Raw genomic sequence first — 20,625 nt, 5'->3', positions numbered from 1 at the left:
CTTGTCCTCTTAATCTGAGACAAGCTGCTCATGTAAAGAGTGCAATTAAAAGAAACCGCTGCTTCTCACACCTCCTTGATAACAGAGTTAATCTACTCAGGAGGGACTGAGATTGGTGACACCGGCTTTTCCATGCTGGGTTTCCCCTGCTGTGTGTTTTGTTTTTTTATTTGGGTCCTGGAGCGAACAGCCATTCAAAGCCACTTCACCTCTACCCATTCAGAGTGAGACAGTCCACTTCTGCCAAATGGAATGTAAGCACCCGCCATGTTTCTCTCCGCCAATGCTTTTTAGCACTCTGATCTCGCCACTTGTGGGCTGTCTGCCCACTCATCAAATTATAGGCTCCAAATACGGCAGGCTTCCCACGTACGTCACATAATGCCTGACACATTGAACAAAGCTCAAGAACCAATCATTCCATTTACTTCACTTAGACAAATGTCACAGAACATTGATTGGCCTCGCTAATGAGGAAAACTGAATCAATGGAATAATTATAACGGAGGGGAAAACTAAAAAACATTTGACAATAGAGCAAACCGTGTTGTTGGGAATTCATAAAGAAGCCATTCCAAATATGTCAGCAGCTCAGAACAGTGTTGAGACTGGAACCAAACAGGCCTTACTTTCCATTTCATGATACCTTCACTGTGCTTCACTGCTTTAGAGTTGCAGGTAGATATATTAATATTATATGGATTGCCTCACTCATGAAAAGAAAAAATGTGGTGACAAATAATAATAAACCGTTTACATATGTGTTACCATTATTATTTAGACAAAGCCTACATTCAATTAAGAGTATTTTGAGTTTTAAATCAAAATATTATTAGCAGCAAATTATCGAAGTGGGTGTTGCTTCAAAATTGGACAGGGAAGTAATTTCCATTTGAGATAAGCTTCTAATTGTAAGTAACTGAATCACATTAAACTGGGCAGACACTTTGTTTTCTTTAATCCTGTTGTGTCAACTCACATTACAGGTTTAAATTGTCTGTTTAGCCAGAACCTGCCACTTGTATGATCACACAGTACGGATCAACTGACCGGTCACGGTGAGGACGACTACGCTGAACGTAAATACAGGATCCCGATTGACAATTGACAAGGTTTATCTATAGATGACCATGTCCTCAACAATGTTGGCACAAAAAGGGAGAAAGGCAACATTACTTTGCTCAATTCTATTATGAATGAAGAGCAAGAAGACTTCATTTCCTCTGCCACGGTGAAATCAGGATATGTTTCTATATTGTAAATAACATTTATCCAGGTAATGATGAAATTTGAGAAGTTTTCAGACACGGCATGCCGTTGCACTGTCTGCAGGTGCGGCAGGCTCAGGTAAGAAACCGGCTTTGTTTTTGCCGAGACAGACACAGCTGGAAAAAGAGTATGACTCGTGCACAAACATGCGGGCACACAAACTCAAAGCCATATATTTTCATCAGTGGCGATCAGTTCTGCAGGATGAGACTGGGCAGAGTGTGCCCACAGCTGCATTAGTATCACCGATCATATCACTGTGCCACAGACCTCCCCACTATTAATATTCACACAATCTATCCAGAACAATGGGCCTTTCTTGGACTCCATTTTTTTCCCCCACTGGCCACTAATTGGATGTAATTACTCATCTACAAAACAAATGAGCGTGCTGAGGTTGCCTTGGAGACTAGATCAGGGGACCCAGCAGTGCGAATCGTTCGCAGGGCTTCATTTATACTGGTAATTATCTCCCCTACCCCCACCCTCTTTCCCTTCTGCCCTCGGTGACCAACGCTGGCTGCGAAGCGATGGCGAGGGGAGTGTCTTGCAGTCATCTGTTACTGACATCATCGGGGTGGCTCTCTGTAAGTGGATAAATGCCCTGCTCTCGTTCCCACTTTGCCAGGTGACTGCCTTTAAGGAGGAATCACAAACCTTGAAAGCACTGCGGCTCTTTTTCTCACCGGTTGGAAAATAAAACTAATCACGCCGATGATAAAATACAGCGTCATGCTCCCTGGCCTGTTGGGACTTATAAATATTTTCATAAGTTAGCCAGTGTTCTGCACCAAATTCGGGATGATCCTCTCATTAAATCGCAGAGAAACTCCACATATAAACTAACCTGCTATAACCCGAAAAGCAACTTATATTGAACAACAGCAAAACCTGTATTTGCAATATTTTTCTGATGCCGTTTTATTTTCGCATGTTATGTATATGTTCGCAAACAAGTCAGTTCAAAAGGCCTTCACTTTTCATCTATACGTCAACTCTTTGAATATACTTTACATATACCAGTTATTTCTACAGGGAACAATGGGAACAGGGGAATCTAAAAATCTATTAACATAAGTTATTTCCATTTCTGCAAGGAATAATTTTTCATGCAGCCTCTCCTCCCTTTCCCTCGCGGCGCCGGAGTGATTCCTCGGTGGCCATCAAACCACATCACTCTACAGAAGATGTCAATAAACCTGACATGCTGCTTCTCAAATTAGCTTTGAATTTCAGAGCTACCATAATTAGCTTTTCCATTTTCACCAATGTCATTTAAAAATAGCGTGAAAGAAACTAACAGCTCTTTTGCTGTATAGCCTTGCTTTCACTTTCCATTTGAAATAATCTTTTCTGAATGAATGGCTGAGTAATTAACAGCACTAGACACCCTTTTTGGAGAGCACAGACATTTCATAAATAATACATATTTAATGTCTTGTCATTTTCTGTTCAGAGAAGCTTGGCTAATTAATTTTAACAGATGATTTCTTCTTGCATTTACTCACCCATACTCAGGCTTCTGATTATTTTTTTTTACTTTTCATTTTATGCCTGCTCTTCCTTTTTCTTTCTGTTCGTTCCAGAAATGGAAAAACGTAACAGAGCTACTGATTTGGGTTTACCTTGCAACCTTGGTTGGGTAATGATAGTGGAAAGTTACAGAGGAAGAGAGGCATTGTGAACACTGGATCGTGGGTAAAACAATGTGCAACTAATCAGCGCACACTAATTTGCACACTAAATGATTTCAATGCAGATTTTTAACCTGTGTGGGATCCGGTCTAGCTGGTACTGAGAAAGGGCACTCAGTTATCGGCAGTCGGCACAGATTACTCCATCCTGAGCCGCCTCGGAGCTGACAGGCCTGGCCTTTTGGCTGAACACTTTTTTTTCAAACATGTCTGGTCAGGCTTATGTGATCTGAAGAAATGTAGGACTAACTATAAGTGAAATCTGAGAGTGATACTGGCTACATCTAATGGTCACTTAGATGCAGGACTATATGAATTTACTGGAAGAGGAATTACAATTTCCAGCAACGCTCACTCAGATATTGTGTGTTAATCTTCCAGCATCTTACAAAATTTAATTTGCTGGCATTTATCTCAGCGTTGTACAAAATGCTATCGTGTATTGAAGTAGGAAGGCGGGAAACTATGTAATTGACTTTGCAATCTGCATATTTGTTATTGCAAATAAGTAAAAAGATTGTCAAATGTCACTTCAAAATAAATGTATGATGCCAATGAAACAGAAACTCCTGTACGGATTAGGAAGGAGACAACACATACTGTAGTTCACGAGGACTGAGTATAAAATACCGTACTCCCATTAAGCCCTCAGTAAGTTTTCTTTGGAGAGTGTGTTACGTGTGCAGCCCCTGGAGGGCAGAGTGGTGATGTCCCTAAAGGCCTGTGCCTGTAACCTCGGAGCATCTGCTACCCACAGCTGTGAGAGGCATCGCTTCGTGGCGGAGGCGCAAAGGGACACTTTGCCCTCCCCGATGTGTCACATCTTTCCCTGGGCCTCAGACAAAAACCCAGGCGGGATGGGCTTGGCATGCCTGCTCATGTTATTTTGCACCAAATACATGTAAAGCGCCTCTGGCCTCAGAGCTGAGCTCTGTAGATTAGCATCTGGGACAAATGGACCTGAGCTCACAAAGAGCCAGATTGATTAAGACCAGTGCACACAGCCAATCCTGGTCTCCTCTCTGGCACTGCTGAAGATCACAGAGCTTGTTGGGAGGAAATTGATAATGATCTTAATTTGGAAATGTCTGTCACACGAGTTTCCTTCTTTTCATTGGTGAAGAAAAAAGGAGGCGGGAGAAGAAGTGGGTAGAACAAAAGAGAGAAAAGAACAAAGAAGAGCAACAACCAACTGAGGGGAGGAATGGGCTTTCAAGAACGCAAAGACCTTTCTGAGTCCCAGTAAAACTGAACGAGAGCCACCTCTGCAATCTAAACAGCAGTCCAATATCTGACCACAGCCAACTCTATTTCAGTTTTTAACACCTGAGTCAAGTCAGACACAGTGTACATAGCAAGTACCCAGTCCTCTAACAGCAGCTGAATGGGGCTTTGAGTACACTGCAGGTAGAGCCGAGATCTAAGACTGACATTTTGAGCTTCGCAGAAAGCTCAGAGGGACTCAGGAAAACACTCAACCAGAGTAGGCTGGGACCTGTGAAGTTCCCTGGACTGTCAGAACCATCTGCATCAACTTGCATTTTACTCTGCTTTTATCTGACAATCCTATAGCACAGGAAATGTCACATATGTGTACTTTAAAATGAAGAAAAGAGAATGATAACCGCTTAAAGAATGTTCAAAATAGTGTTGTTGTTGTTGTTGAGATAAACATCTTACATTAGAATTATGTTCACGTATAAACTGCCTGACATTAATTTTAAGCGGCAGCAGTGGCACATTTATGCAGGTTCATCCTTCATATCAACAGCAGAGGTGGATTATACGTGTCCACAATGCAGCCCAGGTGCTGGTGCATGCATTAGTCATCTCCAAATTAGCAATTTCCTCTTTTTCTGCTCTACTATGCAGATGTTCAGCTCCTCCCACTGATATTAAGTGACTGCCCTTTGCATCCTCCAGTGGCACCCTGCAGTAGTTCAATCAAGGTTAAAATCCGTGAGACCAGCTTATAAAGCCATGTTTGGGCCAGCACCTCTCTCGCTCCAGGCGATGGTAAACTCTGTGCAGTAGCCACATCTCTCAGATCTACTTGTCGCCTGGAGCCAAAGTGTCTCAAACTTTCTCACAAACGCGCGTCAAGGCTACTCCTTGTTCTTGCTCTTTAGTGGTGCAACGGGCTCCTGGTAGAGATCAGGGCAGCAAAAATACCTCGCCATCTTCAAACACCGACTGAAGACCAACCTCTTCAAAAAGTATCTGGACTGACACCATCTCAGGTGTCAACCTTTTATAAATAAAACATGTAGTCTTTCCAATAGAAGTAATAACAACTTTGATAACTGGGACTTTTTCCTGCCTTAAAATGGGAGACTTAACTTCAAGCTGCATCTCAAACTATTGTATTTGAGCAGTATTTAAATGCAAACCTACAAGAGAAAGTAGAATTATGCAAATTAAAAAATAAGCAATAAGATCTTCTCCGGTAGCTCAATGGGAATTTGAACATATGATAAACAAATACAAATATAGATGTAGCAGAGTTTTCAAAGATGGTGCAGAGTCTATGTATTCAGTAATTTTTGTTGCTATGGTACTCAAGAGAAGTCCAAAATACACCTTGTCATCAGCACTGGTCTGCCATAGAGGGGGAAGTCAGCATGCTGTCATTTTGTCTGTTGAGCTTTGGGAGTAGTGTGAAAGTGCCCTCTGTCAGGGATGGAAAATGTCTTCCATGTTTACAACGCTCTCTGCGTGTATTGCTGACAAACATCCCTCACAGCCCAAGAAAAGTGATACCTGCAAACAACGGGTTTCTTGTGAAAAAACACATATCTGAATAGTAAACATGGTTAAAGTATAATTATATTTGGGATATTTTTAGGAATGTTTATGTTTTTCTGTCTTTATTTTTTGTGACATTTAACTTGACTTGACAGACACTTTAGGTGACACCCCACCCCTGATGCACCCTACCTACTGGGTCAAAGTACACACAGTATATGTGGTGCTCTATGGGAACTGTAGGTGGAGTCAAAGCACAAAGAATCCACACTTACATCTTATATATGATTTTTTTTTTCCTTTCTTTTTCTTTACAACAAAAACCCTCATCTGCACTAAAATTAGAAAATTCGGCAAATAAATGAATAAATAAACCACTGGAATAGCTATTTTCAATCCCGAGTTGATTTTGGGCCCCGAGTACACTGCAAATGAGATCGTATGATAGGACGGAGATGCAGCGACATCCCCGGACAATACACAGAGAGGAAGGTCAAGCCTTAACAATTTGTGTCCTCTGTGTCTGTATAGAGAGAAGAGACCACTGAGTGTATTCATCCATGTAGTAGTGTGCTATTAGCACCATCTCAAACACTTGATAAATCACCAATAAAGCATTTGTCTCTCATTGTCAAAAAGTAAGTGAGGCTGTGCCGGAAACCCTCATTTACCAAGTCAGAAATCCACACACCACAGAACGAAGGACTGGACTTGTTATATCATCAAGATGCATTGGTGACGCTTTTCTCAAGAGAATGAAACCGTTAAGAAATGGTAACAACATAAAGATACAGCTGATTTAGGTGACAACCTGATATATATATATATATATATATATATATATATATATATATATATATATATATATATTATCACTTCCATGTTCCAGATTGGCTTGTTATTGTGATAATGCTTTGCAGACAGATTCTGCCATAGCCATAGGGAGCATGGCTATTTCCCTGAGTGATGTTTTGCTGCCTCATGGCTATATAAGTACTCTAAAACAGGCCCATGATGTCACTGTTTACCACTCTAACCCACACCCACATCGCCCCACCCCCACCCCCTTCCCCTGTTCATAGTCATTTACTCGTCTCCCTTCCATTTGCAGCTGTCAGAATTAAACTGTACATAATGGTTGCCATCACGTCTCTTGCTTCCTGGCTGCTGCTAACCCCAAATCAACATTCCTGCTTCTTGGTGATGTTCATTGCAATTGTTGGGCAAATTGTTTGTTTTGAAAATGCAAAATCAAATAGCCCGATATGCAAGACCGAGCAACTGATTGGCTTCCAGTGTTCCCTGTGTTGATTTGAATTTAGTGCAAATGAGGACAGACGGGGGAATTTGTTTTGTCTGTATGTGTGTGCGCCTGTAGGTGGTACGCATGCACTTCAGCCGCTCGTACCGTCGCCACCTGTGTGTTCATGTACACGTGTGTGCATCTTCAGGTATCGCAGCACGTGACTATAGCAGCAGTCTACTGACTGTATATTTGTGAGGGACTGCACAGCGCAGACAGCATTCGAGTTACAATTAAAACAGAGTTTTACCAACGAGCTTCTAATTGCACGTCTGATTAGGAGAGACACTCTACACTAAAGCCTGGAGGCTGTGTGTTCAGTCAGGGGAGCGATTATTGACAGCTATTGAATGATCTACAGTTGTTAAGGAGCAGAAAGCAGGATGTCCAAATGAAGCCAACAAGTCAATCAATGCTGTGTTTAAGACAGCAAGAAACCTGCTTCCTGTTTGTGGGACACATCTCTTGGGAGATATTTGTCTGTATGTGAATACGCTGTGTGCCGTAATCACGCTTTAACGGAGTGTGTTGTATTGGAAGTTGATGTCTGAGCCACCGACTTATCTTTCTAACTGAATTTTTAAACATTTGTATTTACTCATACCCCGCAGCATACAGGTGCAGCAGCAGAATCCGATTTAAATCGGTGCAGCAACCACATGGCAAACAATCATTAGTAAAGTGTCCAAGGTTCAGGGCGCTTTCACCAGATACCAGATAGATAGAAAAGTACATGAAAAGTAAAGAAGAGCGGTAGCATACAAAGTAAACAGGACTAGCTTTAGTGTAAATTGCGATACTGCTGACATTTCACTATAACTAGGGTTAGTTTACCATGAATGGTGATCTTAACATACCATGTGACAAACAAAACATATTCTTATCTGGCATCGAGAAATATTCTCCTGGCAGTCAAATATTTAGACAAAGTGGAAATGTATTGCCTAATTTGCAAACATTTTTTTTTAACCTGTACTATTTCACAAAATGTTTGCTGCAAGGAGATCTCAAAGGAATACTCCTTGAATAGCTGTGACCTACTTTTAGATCGTATTTTATTCGTAATCTAAAAGGCAAAGTACGAGTAACCATATCTTTTGAATGATTGACTGATTAAAGGCACTGAGGTGAAGGGCATTTGTATTCATTGGGCAGAGAGGGGGCAAGGGTCTACAGTCTATGGACCCCGTGAGGAGGAGAAGTCTCCTGTTGCTGCCGGTCGGAGCACCGCGTTGGTCTGTTGCAGCATCCAGCCTGAAATCTACTCGCAGCTTTTATCCATCAATCCTCCTCTGTTCTCCCTCTTTCCCTTGCTCATGCTTCAGGTAACATCCCATGGACTTGTGGCTATAAACTTATATTACACGTGTGTCTTTTTCTTTCTTTTTTTTTGTAGCTTGAATTAGCAGACATTGGTTTTAGGCCATTAGCTCCGAAGCAAAGACTTAGACCTGCATTGTTTTACTTTTGGTTAAAGAAGATTGTTTTGTATTTCAGTTGCAGTGAGTGCGGAGGAATTAGTTCATGAAACGAAAGTTTACGTTAAAGCCAAAAGGGTTAAAGGTTTATTCTTGGGAAATTTAATGGAAATGGTCCTAAGGGAAACATACTAGTAGTGCTTTTGTATATTGTTTCCTTATTTATTTGAGATATTTTCTATTATTTATGCAAAAGTGGTTAAAATACTTTTACAAACTCTTAAGTTTTACAGAAATAGAATTAGAAATGATATTGATTGCAGATTTGAAAGTATTATTGTTGAAGTCATGACTTGATTGTCTCACACATGCTGTGGTTACAAGAATGACCGTATAGGCAAGTCAGGCCCTCTCTGACTTGAGTAGACGTACTCTTCTCTGTTTTATCATGTCGGATGGTGCCTCTTGTACTTTGTATACCTCCAAGGAGGAGCAGTAGGTCAGTGTAGCAACTAGCAAGTGTGTGCAAATAGCATCCTTCATGTGAGGTGAAAGAACAAAACTTCACTGAGACTGTTGGAATGCGTCCCTCTCAGCTCGGAGCTGATCCTTTTTAAAAAAACAAGACGATATCTTAAGGCTAAAGGAATGAAGCATCTTCTGAATTTAATCACCTAACATCTCTTGAATTGATATGTAACAAATGTGACAGTGCATAGTTAGATAATAATCTGTGCGTCTTCCAGGGAACGTTTTTCTCTTAATGGTATTGAAAGTTGTTTTTTTTTAAGTTCATGGTTTAATGAAATATGTTTATAAATGAGACATTGAGCTGCACTTTAAAATAGTATTTTTTGGAATTCTGGAAACTTTCTTGGGACAGTCAGTCCATGTGTCAGCACTGTGCAGTGCCTGTAAAGTAGTTAAGTTAGTTATATGTTCCAGAAGGAGTGTTATGTAGGAGTTATGTACTGTGAAGGGTTTTAAGATAGCTGTATGTCCTCACTTGATACATTGCAGGGTCAAATTGTAATTTGTATGGAGGGAACAACAAGTTTTTTTGTTTTTTATTCTAATGTCTCAGAAGTTTTTTACCTCTGGTTTGGTTTATTATGTTTGCGTACTTAAGATTAACTAACAATAATTACATCATTTATTGAATTATTCAAATTAATGTTGACATTATATTTGTTTTTAAAATTAAATTAATTTGTTGAAACGCATATTGAGTGTTAACTAATTATTTAATGTAGACTTTGTGCAATACACAGAAAGAAATAGTAAACATACATATAATAATATGAATAATATTAGAATATTAGAGATTATTAATCATATTAATAATCTCATTGCCTTGGCTTTTTTATGTAGGCTGCACTACATTTTTTGTGTTACATTAACTGTATATTATTAAGTTTTCCCTGCTAGTTCACTAAACTTTTTTTTTTGGAGTCAAATCAAAGTAACAGTTTTAACAGTGGAACCATGTACACAGAGAGGCCCTGGGTAGAAATCTCTACTGTGTGTGTACGATGCCGTCAGTCTAAGCTCAAATCGTTGCCGGATGTGTGTGCATGGGGGCTCGGGGGACTATGTCTATGGGGAGAAGCAGAGCAGGAGAAGTTGGAGAGAGCAGCAGCCACACAGAACATGGACAGAGCGTTTACCTGGCCCTGTGCTCTGTGGGTACGCCAAGTAGCCGCCTCTTCCACGGGCCCCCCTACCTGAGCCACGCGCTGCTGCTACCGCCGCTGCCGCCACTGGTCCGTATGCTGTCGCTGGGAAGCCTGCAGGCACATACACACACATACACACACGCATCACTTCCTGCACATGGATGAGTACGTTCCAGAGCTACAGGAGAATGTTGATACCAGCACTGAGCTACGGGATAAAACCATAGCTGTCAAAGACTGGGGCTCATGTCAGGGCGACATCTATCAGCCGACTCTCACTGAACCCACTGTGATATTCAAAACCCTGCAGACCCACTGATCCATACGGAGAAACAGAGGGATAGCCAAGAGCAATTCACCGAATATCACACTGGAATAGAAAGAACTTGTGCAGCTTCAATGGGCTTGTCATGATCATCACAAGGCTAATTTCAAATTATATCAAAACCATGGCACAAAAACTTTATGGATTAAAAAGTCATGAACAGCAACGTACATCAGGGTGATAATATTGGAATATATATTATACAGTATGTACTTTAAATTCATATCCTCTCGATTTTCATAGAACATTTCTGTCTGTCTGAAAAGGTGCAACTTCTTATTCGTCCATAAAACTGTGAGTAAACTGACTTTCGCGATTCACCAAGTCCCTGATTATATTAGTGAAAGCATTCGGCTCTGGAGGGTGTTTATGTCACACGCTTTAGATGAAAGATTACAGCCACTTCTGAGCTGCACAGACATGGGCATAGCATGCCCTGCATTTTGTTCAGGAGTGCTCCCAATTACTGGGAGTTTCTATGGAATCTGAATCATCCACTTCGATGCATGAGGCAAAGTATTCCACATTCTTTTGCTGGGCTATTCAGGTAGAAGACGCACAGTAGAGAAATATGTCAAATCAAATGGAGACATCTGTTGGAAGATTCGTCATTCAGAGGAGACTTCAATCTGTTGTGAAGACTGAACAAGTCTCTTGTGCGCGTTTCTTCTTTGGTAAATATTTATAGTACTCCAACGCTGAGATTTGTGAAGCTTTAAAAACATTCATAAATCTGTCCAAATTGTCAGTTTATGATACCATAATAACTGTAAGGCCTTACTACCATGCAAATACAAATCCCCTTCTTTAGGGTCTGATTATTCCTGCAAATATCAGCCTAATAATCAGTCTGTAATTAAGCCGACGCAGTATCTGTGAATTGTAATTACATTGTTAGCCTTAATGAACAGAGTAGCTAGAGGTGGCTGACAGAGGCTAGTCCATGCCCAGGGCCTGGGCTCCGCTCTCAGCACAGGAATGGCATGTCATTAGCGGTGGTGATGAGATTCCTCACTCTGGGCTCAACACCGTCTATGTCTAATCAGTATCCTAAAATTATCTCCACAGGAAATGCTTTCCTCACTAGGAAAAAGAAAAAAGAAGAAAAAAAAGATCTCCAAATTCTCTCAGTTGGAATCCTTCTTAATCTATTTTTTTCTTCAGTTGAATGTGTGTGCATGTGTGCATTTCTTCTATGTTTTGGCCATATGCTGGAGACTGTGTGGGTTAGACATTACAAAATGGCACAGGACACCTTGGAGAATTATTTTTTTGAATGCTGTGGAGGTGAGAAGTGCACCAGTGGGTGACCTATTTTCCGAGTCAGCCTTGTACTGCTATTCCACCAAGAGGGGCTCACACAAAAGATGAGATGAGAGGGAGGAAGGAGGGGGAGGAGGAGGAGGAGGAGGGGGGGTGACAGGGCAGGGTCAGATGAGCCGCAGCCAAAGAGAAAAACACATAGCTTTTCATCAGCCGGCTGAGAAGGAGGTAATTCACAACTCGGTCGACACAATACGACCATGAATGTGTGTGTTGGGTGTGAGGTGCCATCATGTTGCGACTGGCAGGCAGGTGAAGAAGAGAAAGTAATGTCACTTTTCCTCCCAACCGTCTAACAGCTCAGGAGAGAATAAGGGGCCGAGGTGGCAGGGGGAAAAAAATAACAGGGGGAAAAAAAAAGGACGACAAAAGGCAACTAAAATCAGCCGCGTTTATGCCGCTGCTGCCGCGCCACACAGGGAACTGATTCGTACAGCTCAAATGATATTCTCCGCCTCTTTTCACAAAAACACAAATCAACTCTGATACTATGCTAATGATGGCCATGCACCCCTGCATTTCCACTTACAGTCCCCACGGTTGCTGGGCGGAACAGTGTTTCATGCAGCACACTCCACCTCTCCCCCCCCCCCCGCCCCCTCTCCTTTCCTAAGTGCTGAATCTATCTTCCCCGCGCTGCCATTGTCATGACACCCCCAATAGACCCACTGGCTTGGAAGTTAGTTGCGGGCAAAGTTGTGGTGAGAGATTAACTTTGCAGGATTAGGTGGGTTAATTAATAGATGGCTGCTGCTCATTGTTTTGTGCTCACGCTGTAAGAAGCCACCCAAGAGAAGCGCTGCAGCATTAAATCAATTTCATGGCCCTTTTATTACTGAGGAGATAAAGCCAATATTTAGCTTTCAATTCTTCACAATTATTGGGCCCCTGCTTTGCCACTTGAGTGGCTGCGCTTGGCTGGGGACAAGGACACATCTGTTTATGAGCTGTGGAGGCCCGGGGGCCTTTGGCGTCCGGACTCCGGGGAACTGTCCTCAGCTTTCGCTCCTCAAGCCTGTAGCACAGAAATTCAGCGTTCTCCAGGAGTGCACACACAAAGGAAGACAGATTAGACCTAAAGAAAGATGAGCACTGTCAAGAATCTCATTTCGCCCTCTCTCCAAGCAAAAGAATTACACTTTAGTAATAACACAAACATTAGAATTTCATATGAAAAAAAAAAAGGATTCATATTCACAACAAAAACAGTTGCAAATTTCCAACAGCTATTTTCCAGTCTGAGGTTATTCTTTCTAAAAAAAAAAGCTTATTTTGTGTTCTATGTCCTTACAACTCTGACACTAACTTGTCAAGTTTTATCCATTCAACTCCACTGTTTGCAAATATTGACCGACATTCAGAAATTGATGCTGAACTGTTGCCCCATGTGTCCATATTCCACCTTGCCTAAAACAAACTTTAAGCTAAAAGCAACTTGCCGAACAGAATTGCATGTCCAATTCATGGTATTGTGGGCCCTGTGCTAAAGGGGCACAATATGCATTTCATATTGTCATGATAGTGCACAGCACATACTGCAGCGCTATGCCTGGAAAGTAGCATTTTTCTTGGGTGCACACCGGCTCTTTTCTGCCTGCACCTGTATTTTGCTAGTCTCTGTGAACTTGACTGTACTGAAGTAGGAGGAGAGACGCAGTAGGGGCAGTGTCACAGTGATCAAACAGCACAGTGCAATTTTTGTGTCAAGGTTTCCTGGGATTTTTTTGCTCGCACCGACTGCCTGCACTAGGCCAGGTCAAAAGCTTTGCTTTCTCTATTATAAAACTGTCAAAGCACTTTGCTGAACATCATACCGCTTTTAAAGTAGAGAGAACGAGGTGATATGATTGGTCAAATTAATTCTAGCCCCCGTCACGACCACTCATGATGTATTCCTCCTAATGTCACCATGATTTTAAGCTGCTTTGCGGTTGCATTGCATGCTTTCAACCACAGAATTACAAAGTCAGTCAGTCCCTATGCCCTGAGATACCCAAACCAGACCCGCCAGCTGGTTTGATACACAGAACCATCTGAGAAGCCGTCATTAGAAACTGTTTAGAAAAGGGCAGGCCCTTTCAAAAATACTTGGCGGCTGATTGGATGAACCATCTGTCAATCAATCTCTTGCCGAAGAAAAGCCTTCAGTGGTGTTCTTTGCTCGTCCTTCCATGAAGAAATACTCTCCAGTTCTGATATATAACTTCCGCCATTGTTGTCTTCTCGCATACATCTCAGCCACATGTAAGTAGCTCCTCACAGGATGCCGATTGGTCTGTGCTGTAGTTTACCGGACACAAATGCATCACTTTAAGCCTGGCAAGATTGGATTATCGTGTGATATGTGATCCCGCAATCATGTGACATCGTGAGTATCCAGCTGACGTGCAAAGTATGAGATACTCACGCTGGGCTCCACATTGCCTGCAGTGTGTCAATTACTCATCACCAGAGTATGGTAAATGGACTGTACTTTTATAGTCTTCCGACCACTCAAAGTGAATTGTGTATGATCTTAACGTGCTTATGAACTCTTTAATCCTTAATCTGGTTTTTCTCCTCAAGCACTATTTCTGGTACATCTTTGCAGATCTTTGGCATACTGCCTCTCCAGCCACTTTCTGATCCTATTACTCAGAAAACATCACAATGAAAAGTTGTTGCATTATGCATCAATGAGGTCCTATTTATGTCCCACCCGTCTGACAACAGCTTGACTGATGTTAATGTAATCTGTACTGTTCTTCGGCCCAAAACTGCCAGCAGCAGCTCCCCTCCCGTCATTGACAAAGGAGCGCCATCAGTCACAGAGCACTCCGCTCATTTCTGCTATAAGAAGAACTGTCAACTCTCTAATGCACAGGAGGAGCCCAGGGACAGCTGATATTCTACAGCAGCCCGATGGATGAAGTAGCCCATGCCCATATTTTAATATATCTCTGAAAACTAATAGGGCCTACATTTCAGTGGAAATCCCAAATGTAGTAAAGTAAGCAAAAGCACATTACACACTTAATGTTGAGAAAGTGTGAATAAAGTGCAGTATCAACGTTTTTTTGTTGACCAAGAAGTTTTACCAAACAAGCAAAAAAAAAAAAAAAAAAAAGATGGCAAATGAGAAGGAAATTCCCAGACGCGATTATTAAATAAAGCATTGACATGGCGTTAACCAGGGTTAACTTGCTGGCTAACAGGGTTTTCATGCTACGCTGGTTAACACAGTAGCTTGGTTTTGGAAAGAGGCTTGTGAACAAGCCTGAAGCCTGAAGCTATAGTCAGCTTCGGTGGCAGACAGAAGGAGTGAGAGAGATGAACGGTGGAGAGTCGAGATGAGTGAGACGGATGAGCAGAGAAGAACAGCAGCTACATCAGTAGCAGAAGAAGACAAAGAGAAGAGAAGACAAAGAGCATGAGAAATGGAGGGAGAAATAAGGTCAGGACACAGGTGTCCAATTCATTCTCATGGAACTCTGTAAGATATTTCAAGAACAGAGATTACTCAGTTAAAACGATAATACCCATACTGACAATAAAGTGCTGTTTTTCTTCACCACGAAATCAATGAAGGTGTCGTGTTGTATTACTATATAAGGAAAATACATAATGTGAAAACAAAAGAAATGATAATCCACATTCCTTTAATTAGATGAATACAGAATTCTGCAATGCTGGAATACTCGGTAAAAACTAGCAATAGATGCCATCAACACACGGTAGAAGTATTTATCTAAAGAATGATCCCTCTCACAGTTCTTACCTATTGATAAGTCGTTTCTTAATTTGGTGGAATTACACTAGTTGCAGTAGTGCATCATAATAGCATGACAGGTCTTACATGTTGTCACAATGAAAAATAAGTAAAAGTGCTCAAATGTCAAACGTACAGTAAGTTAAATAGCTAAGAAGATGAATTGTGTTACTTGCGAATGCTGAGATGTGTAATTTTAAATTGAACTGCCATAACCAAAATGTTTTTAATGATGGATTATTGACGTGTCAAGGTAATTCAATTTAATTTATCCAGTTTTCTATCAAAACAGGGCTAATCTCATTGTAAACAGATAAATGGAAACCAAACAGATGATTGATTAAAAAAAAACAAAAAAAAAACACTCCTGGCATTTTGCCTTTGAAAAATCTAATTGCTAATTATCCTAAGATTTATCTATTTTGCATTTGCATCAAAGGAGTGTATAGGTATCACTGTTCGCTGCAGATTCAATGTAATAAATGTGAGAAAAATATAAGAAATCCTCCAGGAGATGCATGTGTTTTTTCCTGTCATTGTATGACAGTAAGAAGGACAAGCCAGCGGAAATAAGTCTGTTGATAAGTCATAGCGGAGGCAGTGAAGCACACTGCCGCCTTCGCAGAGGAGGAGGGAGGCATTCTGTCAGAGATGGAAAACTGACTCCACTTCACATTTTGCTTCATCAATAACCTTTGATAAGATGTAGGGAAACACAGAGAGACAAATAAACAAAACAAAAGACAGAACAAATATATACTGTATATATCAAAGTTACAAAAGAGACAGGCACCTAGCAAGACATCTTTTCATCTCCAGACTGACAAGTGTCCCATTGTTGTCATCCTTCAGCGCTACTTTGTTGTTGTTGAAAGCATCTCTGGGTTGTTGTTATCAAAGGCATGAATCACAGAGCTGGAGAGAGCCAGGTGGCTTTCATATGAACTGTTACACACATGCTCATGTCTCACCTCTCCTCTGATCAATGGAGACCTACAGTACACACAGAGACCCCCCCCCCCCCCCCCCCAACATGAAATAAAGAGACTGGTGTCTGGGAATGAGCCAGAGAGGGAGCGAAAGAACATTTGCATGCACACCAATAATTCAATTACAACCAGACTAATGCAATATACATATTATTGCAACTCTCATGTAAACACCTTAACCGGGTTATCTTACTCGCATTAAGGTCCTAATCAGAGTAAGCATAACTTGATTAACAGAGCTGGGTTGCTTGTCAATCATTCCAATGGCTCTTGTCATGTGTACGTCTGCTTTCTGTCGGTGTTTGGATTCTGTGCATGCGCCACAAAAAGGTCACGCGGAGAACAGGACGCCGAGCGGTGTGCTGGAAATAGAGCGGCCACGGTGGAGACGGTGGAAAAATTACACAAAGAACTCGAATAGAATGAAATCCATACCAACATTTTATTCCTTTGTTATTTTAATTTAGCTATTGCCACATGTCTTTTGCACATCAAGTTGACTTTTAGATTATATAAACTTGGGATAGGGAAGTCAGGTTGTTTAATTTTAACTTTACCACACTCTCTTATTTTACACATCAAATTTTATTTACTCACATAGCATGATGATCATTATCTGGGCTATCTCGGCTTGAACTTGAAGACGACAAATTTTTAGAGGGAGAGAGGGTCTAATGAAAGACAATTTGCATTATGGGAATTGTAGGATCCGGTGTTGTTGGAGCGTCAACCACAGGGACTAAAAAAAAAAAATCAGGATATCTCGGCGTCTGATGCATCAATTTTCACCTTTCTTATTTAAAGTCTGTCTCTGGTGAGTCCCTCGACTTCATGCAAGTGCAAAACAAAATTGCTTTAATCTGGGCATTCAGAGTTATTCTTTGTGCAAATACGACATACTGAGAAGGACTGCAGCAGAGTTGCGGCAACAATGAAATGATAATATAACACTAAAATAATGTCACACTTTTTGGACACTGAAAACATCTCTGAAACATCGCATGTGTATGACTGTTAAAAGTCATTTTAGCGATGGAGTTACGCGCCGCTGAAGGAGTACAAATACAGCCGCTTCACAATACTGAGGCCACCACAATTTCAGCTACACTTCATCATAATATCCCAGAATCCCGAGTACTGTTGCTGTGAAATGGGTTGACGTGTTGGTTATCGCAACAGCTGCTCACATCAACTACTTAACAGCATTTCGCGAAACAGCTGACCACAGGACATGATTCATACCTCTTCATACTATGAGCCAGGCTATGCCATTTATGGGCTTGAAACATACCTCAGGTGTTTATATGTGGTATTATTGTTGGTAATGCTCTAACATATTGGCTCTACAACACCAAAGACCCCTAACCTCTACAGTATGATAAGAAGGGTACATTTTCTGTCGCTCACTGATATGATGAAACACGACATTGCTACCGGATGCGTATGTGTGGGATCGGTGTGTATCTGTTTGTTCCTGTGTGTGTGTGTGTGTGTGTGTGTCCTTTGCCTAAGCTGCGGTTCTTTTGTGCCAAAGGTAATGGTTTCTGTATGTAATGAAACCATTTGGCACACTGATCCTTCGCCATTAAGACTTTGTGGCTTCAGATCGGGGGGAGAAAAAGTCAATTACAGACGTGGAGTGGGCCCAGAGCTCAGCAAAGCCTGGCTTTATGGTAGTAATTGCTCACGTATCTTATACCTTTGAACAACATGATGAGGCCGGGAAGGAGATACACTTGGTAAAATTTAAACTGGGTAAGCTTTCAGAGGCACAGAGAACAAAAAAAAAATCCCCCCATGCTGCAGGAGAACTGCTCTGCCCCTTTACAAGACATCATCATGTTCTAAAATTAGTTTGACACACTGAGTCACATCATCTGATCCGTCGTAACCATTGCAGCGTATTCGGAATTCATGCGCCACACTAGCATGCGAGCGGTGGGTCCCGTGAAGCCACCACACCGCAGAAGGAAAACACATAATGCCATTCCCGTGGCTTTCTCCGCAGGAAGGTCAGAGGTGAGGTGTGGTTTGAGCTACCGACCGGCCTCGCTGGAGGAGCTAGTAGGCACGGAGTGATTTGCTCAAGGGTACTTCAGCAGGGCGGATTCTTGCTGGAGAGGGGGCTCGACCCGGAGCCCTTCAGCTGAAGAGCAGTCTCCATACTCACTATGTTGTCTGTCAAAGATGGCAGATTGAATTGCAGATGGCCTTGCAGTTTCTATATTGCAGGATTGCATACTGACCGTATAAACAACCAGCTCTATATGAATCAATTGTAAATTAGAGTGAATGGATATTTTATCATAATAATGTTGCTCACAATACTTGGAAATAACTCCAGCCAGGGAAACTGCCAGCTCGCCGCACTTGTCGCACAGCTGTACACAGTGAGTGAGTGCCTGTGATGTTGTGATGTGGCGGAGGGAGCTCAGGGAAAAGCTCAGTGTCTTTTACTTCAATTCTCGGTGACAAGAGCGCCTTTTCTTTGTAGCTAAAGTGCATGGCGGCATAGCATCAAAGAGGACAAACTAGGCTCTTTATTGAAGTGCAGCCGCACTTTCGACCTCTCCTTTGTACGCCTTCCCATGCACTTCAGTAAAAAGTAAACGGCTCCTATGTTGCAGAACTGATCTAAACACGTTCTGCCTCCACACAAGCATCAAAATACCTCCCACCCCCCCTCTCTCTCTCTCTCTCACACACACGCACGCACGCACGCACGCACGCACGCACGCACGCACGCACGCACACACACACACACACACACACACACACACACACACACACACACACACACACACACACACACACACACACACAGTAGATATAGAAAAAGGAATGAAACAAAAAAAAAAAGAGAGGGGGAATCTGCCAGAATAGATAAGGCAAAAAACATTTAAATCCATTCGGTTCTGGAAACAGTGACACTGGTTTGCAAATGGGATAGGGTCTTGGTTCACAACCCCAATATTCAAGGCAGTTTCGTGATTGTGACTTAAATCGAGAGAGACAGACAGGGAGGACACAGATGTCTGACCTTGCAGCGGTGCTTATGTAATGGTCTGCTTCAGTGCATTTAACTGCAGTGCTCTCTTCCAACCTGGGATCAGCAAAGGCAACATGTCTCTGCAGTCCAATCTCCTCTGACATCAGTCCTGACACTCAGTTTGAAAAGGTCCTGTGAGCTCTGAGCGAATCAGTTGTTATGGCCCTGCCTGTGTGGTCCCCATGGAGCCAATCACTCTAATTAAACTAGACTACTTAAGCCTCCTCTCATTAGTGTCCAAGTAAACAGCCTTAATTTTTTATGCATTTTAATGCCCATCTCCGAGTCCTGAGGGTGGTGGTGGAGGGGACAGATGAATGATGAAGGGGGGTAATTTCAGGTTTTCTCCAATGGAAGTGAGTGCATTAAGTGTCATTTCACCATTCAAGTTAAATATGTGTTTGTGGATTTGCACCGATCGGTGCCAGTCTGCTCTTGTAGGAATTACTAATGTAGAGTGAAAATAAAATACAGCGCATTAACGTTGGTAATAATACCAGGCTGCTTTGCAGGCACTATTTCATGAATATGATTTTATAGCCACGTTAAAACGCTGACAGACTCCATTATATTTCACCCGGCTCCATGCACTGCAGTTACACAATCTACCCCTGCTCCAGATACCAGGGGCAAGTAGGGTAACATGCGGCACGACCCAAAAATAGCACGGCAACACTGGCCTCCACTAGCTTACTGGAGCTGAAAACCACGTTTCCACATGTGGAGGTGTGCATGCAGAGGGCTGTGCGCTATTACTATGAAAATATGTACACATGTTCATATACATATGCATATGTCCATGCACTAGGGAAAGAGGAGATGAGAGCTACTGGAGGGCTATTAGCACAGTCAGCGGGAGGGAGAGATGGAAGGATAGAGGGAAAGGAGGGGGCAGCTGGGTAGACACCTAGCAGCTATCCAACTAGCTGGGCCTGGAGGTCTCGAACAGTGGGTGGGATCAAAACAAGAGGCAGCAGACACACTGAGCAGGGTCTCACAGGCACAATGGCGTAGCCCCCCCCGTTCCCAAATAAAACCATGAAAGTAGCAGAGGTCTTTTATTTTGAAGAGCGGCTCGAACGCCAC

The 20,625-nt window shown here is 42.1% G+C and overlaps 1 protein-coding gene across 3 annotated transcripts in view; it reads right to left on the bottom strand.

The window, feature by feature from the left end:
* The window catches only part of LOC137886860 (RNA-binding protein Musashi homolog 2-like), a 184,730-nt gene that overhangs the window by 15,775 nt on the left and 148,330 nt on the right, over window positions 1-20,625 (bottom strand). For 2 of the 3 annotated variants that reach the window (XM_068729523.1, XM_068729521.1), the window contains one exon: window positions 10,097-10,216. In XM_068729523.1, coding sequence (XP_068585624.1) covers window positions 10,097-10,216 — 120 coding nt within the window. The remainder of the gene's footprint in view (window positions 1-10,096; window positions 10,217-20,625) is intronic. The other variant, XM_068729522.1, reaches the window with a different exon arrangement.

This window comes from Cebidichthys violaceus, unplaced genomic scaffold, assembly GCF_023349555.1.
Source record: "Cebidichthys violaceus isolate CVI_PGR_0920_01 unplaced genomic scaffold, fCebVio1.0.p SCAF_46, whole genome shotgun sequence".
In the NCBI taxonomy this organism is placed as follows: Eukaryota; Metazoa; Chordata; class Actinopteri; order Perciformes; family Stichaeidae; genus Cebidichthys; species Cebidichthys violaceus.
This window is presented reverse-complemented; position numbering and strand designations above follow the sequence as displayed.